A 7,045-nucleotide genomic window follows, 5' to 3' on the forward strand; every position below is an offset into this window, starting at 1 on the left:
CATGGAGCCCCACCCAGATTGGTAACCTTAGCATCAATGTGATACCTCGAATAGCCCAAATTTTCAACCTTTATTTCATTATTCCAGTACATAGCCAAGCCTCCACTTCTACCGGAGGAATCAACAGCAAAAGCGTTATCATAACCTAAAGTACTTGCCAAACTTTCAGCCCTAACTCGAGAAATCTGAGTTTCAACTATGCAAAGTACCCTAGGGGCAAACTTTTGCGCTAATTCACGCAGCTCTTGAATTGTCGGGGCGTTGCCTATACCCCGACAATTCCAACATAACAGATTCATTGCTCCCGGCGGTCCTCCACTAGGGAGGCCGCCGATCTTTGATCATCCTTCTTGGATCGTTTCACTACCTTCCGTGGCGAGACATAAACAGGCGGCAGCGGTGGAACCTCCTCAGCCTTTTCAGATAGAACCAGTTCTGTAGAGCTCCCCGGAGCCACAACATCTTTCCCAATGTTGGACTGAAGGTGTTGGTTTTCTGCAGACTGTCTCTTGTTACTTCCCACCGTTGCTACCACTGCCATAGCGTCAGCCGCGTCTATCATCGCATGCGTCTCCCCTGGCCCGGAGCCTCCATGAGACGGTGTCCTATCTGCCCTCACATCCTGCCTACCTGCCTCATTGCGTGGCTCATATTGGTGTGTGTTGAAACGCCAACTCTGGGCTGGGTTGTACTACTCTCGCCCTTTGCCTCTTCCTCCAGCGTTCCTTGGACCTCCTCGGCCCCTCTGACTCCCAAAACCCCCTCTTCCTGGTTGCCTGTAACGGACATTATCAGCCAAAACAAACTCGCCCCACTCAAACTTAGTTTCATCATGAACGCCATCGCCACATTCCTCATGCCAGTGCCCGCACTCGCCACAGTTAAAACAAAAGACCGGCAGTTTCTCATACTTTATCTGGTATCTAACACGTTCATCTCCCTTCTTACAGGTCACAAACCTCTTGATCTTTGCATTGATGTCTATCTTCACCCGAACCCTAACAAACTCACCGAAGAAACCTGCTGGCAGTTTAAGTTGAACTTCCTCCACATCACCGATGCGCGATTCCATCCCCCTGACTGCAGGTTCAATTAAGAAGTTATCTGGGAGCCGATGTATCTGTGCCCATACTGCCAACTTGTCCAGCTTGATGCTATCAGGTTTTTTGAAGCCATCGTACTCAACCATAATCACCGCCTGGTCTCTGAACAACCACGGCCCCTCGGCCATAGCCTTGTTCCAATCCCCCAGACAACCAAACTGAGCTGTGAACAAATTGTCCTTAATCTTCCTCCAGACCACCGTTCTCGCAGGATTCCACGCTGCACGCATGTCCCCATATAGAGCATTAGGGCTGAAAGTCCTTGATGTATGCACCCTGGCTATGGCAAGCCACTTCGCCGGCACTCCCAGGTCCGGTAATTCCTCCTCCCACACAAAGTCATCGTCTTCCTCCTCCTGCAAATTCAACCGGGCAAGTAACTCATCCGTCGTCTCCTTACCCTGACTCCCCTGCGAGCTTGAACTAGCCGCCATGATCAAACCGATCTGCCTGGCCCTGCGAAAAACCCTAGGTCGAATCTCCCGAAGTACCACACGAACCAAGGCCGGGTAAGGTCACGAGGGACCTCCCTTGACCAGCCCTAGTCTGAGGATACACCAGAGAGGATCCGCCGGGGGGAAGAAGATAAAATCCAGCGGCGGCGCCGGAGTATGTCGAAACCCTAGGCCGTCGCCTTAGGGGAAGAAGATTCTGCGTCGCGCGCGTCTAGAAGTAATAGTTTGATTGGCACATATATAGAAGTAATAGGCCCCCGCGTCGTCCCCTGCATCGGGTGGCTCCCCAGACCCTAGCCGCCAGGCGCCACCTAATCTCCCTCCCTTACCTCCGTCGCCGCTGGAGGAAGCCGACAGGCTATGCACCGGCGGCCGGTGGCGGAGACTCTCCTCTCCCCTCTCGTCGCATCGGGTGGCGCGGGCACGGGACACCCAATCATGCGGGGCTCGACCCGGGATCTGGGCCACAGCGGCGACATGGCGTCTCGTCCCCGAGACTGCGTGTGGCGACGTTGTGGTGCTGGATGGTGGCGGTGGTGCTGTGGAGGCGTCGTGGAGGTTTGGGGGTCGTGGTGGTGGCCGCCCCAGAGGCCGGCGTCTCTTGATCTGGTCGCCATCTCCCCTCTTTGTGCGCCTCCATATTTGGGTCGTGGCCCGGTCCTTGATGCAGTTGGAGCTGGGGTTGGAGATTCACAGATCGGTCGGAGGTGAGGTTGGTGAAAACCAGTCCTTGACGGCGGATGATGGCGGCATCTTGGGGCGTCGTTACCTTGATGTCTCCCGCCTCAGGTTGCTCCGGGAAACTCTAGATCTGGGCCTCCTAGATCGGACTATGTCGACGTTCGGCGTTGTTATACCTCCTGGGGACATCGTTTTGGAGCAACTACTGGCTAGAGGGGTGGCTGGGCCTCCGCATGCTTCTCGTGCGGTGACCAAGGTGGAGCGGCATGCCATCGACCTACCATTTGATGGGCACGCGCAGGAGGCTGGTGTTGTCCGACGTCGTGATGACATCAACAGCAGAAGGGTCTACTTGCCCCTTAAGATGAGGGCACATCATCAACCTCGTAGGTATGTGAGGGCACATCATCAACCTCATAGGTATGTGACTTTCGGTTGATGTGTATTTATTTTGTGACCCATTTATTTTGTAAAGCCTTGTTGAATAATATACTTGCAAAGGCTAGTGGTAATCCTCCTTTTCAAAAAAATAATCAGGCTGCGAACATATTCCAAAAAATAATCAGGCTGCGAACATATTCCTTTGAATTCTCAACCAGGAGACGAAAAATAATCAGGCTGCGACTTCCTTTGACGGCCTGTTTGCGGGCAAACGAGGAAGGGGAACAGGAGTTTAATTCTAATTCCCTTTTCCCATCTCAATTACCAGGCCTCGCCCAGGTAATAGATAAGTGGGACTTTTACACGTGAATTCCCCTTCCACTTTCCTGTCGAATTCCCATTCAACCTAAACAAACAAAGAAATAAAACTCTCTAAACCTCAAACTCCCATTCCCTCTCTCCAACTCCACCGAACACGCTGTGAATTCTCAACCAGGAGATATAGGCAGAGCAAACAGAGTAACTTCTATGTTTTTCATGTGTGCCCAAGCCCACAAATCCTGATCAAGGATTGCCATAGGAATACTCTAAATCGTCAGCACACCGGGCAAATTGATTCCAGCTGCCATGCTCGGATCTTCAGAAACAAATAAAACGATGGGCAGCAACAACATCATAAACAAATTTTCTGAGCTAGATTTAATGATAAACACATTCAGGATGCTACAATGCACAGTTGGAATGATAACCAGGTCTGGTATATGAAAGCAAATGGAAGAATTAACCTAGCTACAAAATCATAACTAGCCTCATCCCCCCCACACTGAGTCACTCTATCAACTTTAAACATAAACCTAACCAGATACAACAGCCATTAATCTAGCAAAGATGAGACTTGTCGCATTCAGTCGATGGGCCAGCCAATCTACTCTTGAGGAGATCCTTGAGGAAATGGTCCACGGCCACGACCCCCACCGCGTCCACGGCCACGTCCACGACCTCGGCCTCGACCACGGCCCCTTCCTCCATCACCCTCTGCACAGGAGATTCATAAGATAACATTGCTTAGTGGTGATTAAACCCATATTCAGAGAGGCAACTGGAAAAGAATTATTCAAAGGAATGCCAATTTATAATATCATCACTTCTTTCTACCTTAGTCAAAGCACAATATTAGCATCACATTGAGAATTTAAATATTATCTGTGGTTCTGCAAATCTCTAATTAAGTGGTGAAGTGATAAAAACCGGGGGCAAAATTAAAAACTGAGGGCTGTTAGTAGAAAATTTAAACAGAACTAACCATATCCTTGCACAGGAGGCCCATTATGCTCCATGCCATGATACCCACCAGCTTCTTCATTTACATAGCCATACCCATCACCACCATAACCCCTTCCAGGCCCAAAGGACCCACGCCTACCCCTTCCTCTCCCTCTGCCACGATATCCCCGTGGACCTTCCATGTCTCCATTCTCATCATCATAATCTGCCCCTCCATCACTGAACCCTCCTATATCACAATGGCCCAAATGTAAAGAAAAATTAGGAATAAAACAACATGACCAAAACCCATAGTTAACTTACAATACAGTGTAAACAGGCAGATATTTACCTCTTCCCCTGCCCCTTCCCCGGCGACCACGGCCTCTTCCACGGCCACTTGGCACGTCCTCTGCATCCTGATCAAATTCTGTTGGTGGCCTGACCTGATCAGCTGGTATCGGTAGCTGGTAACTGCAGAATTCAAAGCAGTATTACAAATGTGTCAAATAGATGAGTCCCCAAAGTAAAATTGTGCATAGCCCTATTTAACAAACAAAACCAGGATTGTTTCTAAACTAGGCAAAAGGCGTGTCTAGGCAAAAAATTCCTACATAAATATTTGAAGTTATAAGTGATTGCAAACTCTCTCCAGTCCTTATATACAAGTGAGCATGCGCTTGTCAAATGAGAAAACATAACAAAAACCGAGGCAGAACCATGTCGTGATATAACAAACCATCGCAGAAATAAATTCCATGGCATGTGAGAAACTATATGCAGGTTACAACTCCCCACCAAGTATGGATCAGACATACAAAAAAGGAAAAGGATGATGCTACTAACCCAGGAGACGATGTATCCAGCTCTTTCTTTGACAAGGTAATGGTAATCAAGGAAACATGGCGAGTAGTCTCGAGTCTGTCAAGAAGTCATACAAGAATTCTGTCAGAAACACACTGTACTTCAAAAGCTGGTAAGTATTTACACTATGCTAATAAATCAAGTGCTTCTTACACATTCAGGCCTTCTTCCAACGGCTCCCAAGTGTCAGTTATATTGATTGATTCAATGGAGTTATTCTGATGGAGACCAGCAATCCTTCTCTGCTCAGACATAGCTTGAAAATGTTAACTTGGTATCACTGCAAGGTGTAGTAAGTATCTACTAGCAATCTGAATCAGTTCTACCTTGAGAAGCTCCACAATGGCCACTGTCTTGTTGATAGCCCTTCCCATAGCCTTTATAACAATTTCATCTGTGGCTTCTTCCTGTTATGGACAGAAAGTTATGGATGCTTTAGGTACTTATTAATAAAAAAAGAAATAGATATGCCCAAGATTATCGTTCTAAAATTTATAAAACAGCAACGGGCACAAATTCAAGCGAAGGAAGGCACTCACCCACTCAACCACAAGACAACCTAATGACTATTGAATCTTACTGGCATAGCATAGATCCACACACATAAAAAACAGTAATACTAGCAATGATGATACATTAATAAAATTAATAGCATCCCAATGCCCAATTGTAAACTCGAATCGAGTAAGTAGTATAGCTAATCAGTAGATTCATAAAAGTTGCATACCAAACATAAACCCTAGATATCAACCAACAATAACAATAAACAAAGCATCGTACGGAAAGCGGTCCCTTCCCCAAATAGTACACAATATGATAGCGAATACTACTAGTCAAACCAACGCCTATAGGACCATAACGAACAGCAAGAGCCATTCGAACAGTAAACCTTTGCGATTGGATGCCCTAATCACCTAACCAACATCGGGACTGAACCCGTACTAAACCCTAACCAAAAATCGCCAGGCAAAAAAAGGACAAACGATCTCCCCGGTCCCTGGAACTGACGGCACCGAGCGGATGTGGACAGGCAAGGCGGCGCTTACCTGGAGCAGGGCGAGGGCGTAGGTGATGTAGTTGCGGGTGCGGCCCTGCGCCGTGATGCGGATCTCGTTGGCGCCGATGGGCGCCTCCTCCCGCGGCTTCTCGACCCTCTGGTAGCGATCCATGGGCGCTGCTCCTCCTCGACCTTCTTCGCCGACGCGCAGACGCGAATCCTCTCGCTCGGACTACGACGGGTGCTCTGTGGTTTGCGGTCGGTGGAGATAGTCGCGGTGGCCTCTCGAGGGGGTCGTCGCGGTGGCTGATATAGGAGCGGAGGGGAGAGGGAGGAGGAGAAGCAAGCGGAGACGGATAGGGTAGGGTTTGTTCGCATGGGGTGGACTGGTCCGACAGGGACCCGGTTTGGGTGTACGGGCCCGGCACGTTCGGTCGGCGTGCTGCGTTGGGTGTTCGGCTGCTTGGTCTGGGCCGTCGGTTCTGTGATCAGTGGCGATGGTGGTCAGAGAGAGGGATTTGTCCATGTCTGGTCAGTATGGACGCGTGTTTGTTCGTGTGATCTGTGGGCTCATCCAACATCTTATGGATAGTGAAGAGAGTTTCTTTTGAGTAGGCATGTAAAACTTGGTCAAAGTCAAACTTTATAAAGTTTGACCAACTTTATAGAAAACATATCAATATCTACAATACTAAAACTATATGGTATGAAAATTAATTTTATAATTCATCTAACAATATTGATTTCATATTGTGAATCTTGATAATTTCGTGTGATCTGTGGGCTCATCCAACATCTCGTGGGTAGCAAGTGTTGTTTCTTTCTTTTTCTGAAAAAGTTTTATTTCAATATACATTGTAGAGTTAGAGCAATTCAAAACGTTTCTCAGTTCTCTAAAATAATCGTCGTTTATGGAAAGTTGGAGAAAAAAGAGCTACAACAGTTCCTGTAAACTGGCCTTACGTTTAGAGGATCACGTAAAAGAGGCATTTTCTCCACTCGGTTTTATGGGAAGATACCTTCTCGTATCTTTTCGGCGGGATTGTAACCAGCATGAAGCTTCCACGCATGGCCCGTCGAAGCGTCGTCGCCCCACCGGAACCTCGCCAGAGTGTTGCCGCACCTCCACGCCATGCGGGGTCATCCATGTCATCGTCGTCCTCTGCGTTGGTGATGTGATCGTACGACCCATGCGTGTCCAGCGAAGGGAGCGGAAGCATGAAGAGAATATCTGATGGTAGTTGATCGGATGCTTCGCGTTTGTGCGGCTGGGTTGTTAGGGTCCCGTGTCCTCCTGCCTG

At 48.4% G+C, this 7,045-nt stretch overlaps 2 protein-coding genes across 2 annotated transcripts; both read right to left on the reverse strand.

Moving 5' to 3' along the window:
• Window positions 1-691: 691 nt before the first annotated feature.
• Window positions 692-1,537, reverse strand: LOC141041056 (uncharacterized). The gene has a single exon (XM_073507168.1). The coding sequence runs from the start codon at window positions 1,535-1,537 to the stop codon at window positions 692-694; it is 846 nt and encodes a 281-aa protein (XP_073363269.1).
• Window positions 1,538-3,296: 1,759 nt separating this feature from the next.
• Window positions 3,297-6,117, reverse strand: LOC109751438 (uncharacterized). The gene is made up of 7 exons (XM_020310327.4): window positions 5,794-6,117; window positions 5,074-5,154; window positions 4,901-4,989; window positions 4,730-4,804; window positions 4,236-4,357; window positions 3,924-4,133; window positions 3,297-3,655 (listed from the first exon to the last, which is right to left on the reverse strand). Exons 1-7 carry the CDS (start codon window positions 5,914-5,916, stop codon window positions 3,546-3,548), a joined length of 810 nt encoding a protein of 269 aa, XP_020165916.1. The 5' UTR covers window positions 5,917-6,117; the 3' UTR covers window positions 3,297-3,545.
• Between the last annotated feature and the right edge of the window lie 928 nt (window positions 6,118-7,045).

The sequence above is a fragment of the Aegilops tauschii genome, chromosome 2 (assembly GCF_002575655.3).
Source record: "Aegilops tauschii subsp. strangulata cultivar AL8/78 chromosome 2, Aet v6.0, whole genome shotgun sequence".
In the NCBI taxonomy this organism is placed as follows: Eukaryota; Viridiplantae; Streptophyta; class Magnoliopsida; order Poales; family Poaceae; genus Aegilops; species Aegilops tauschii.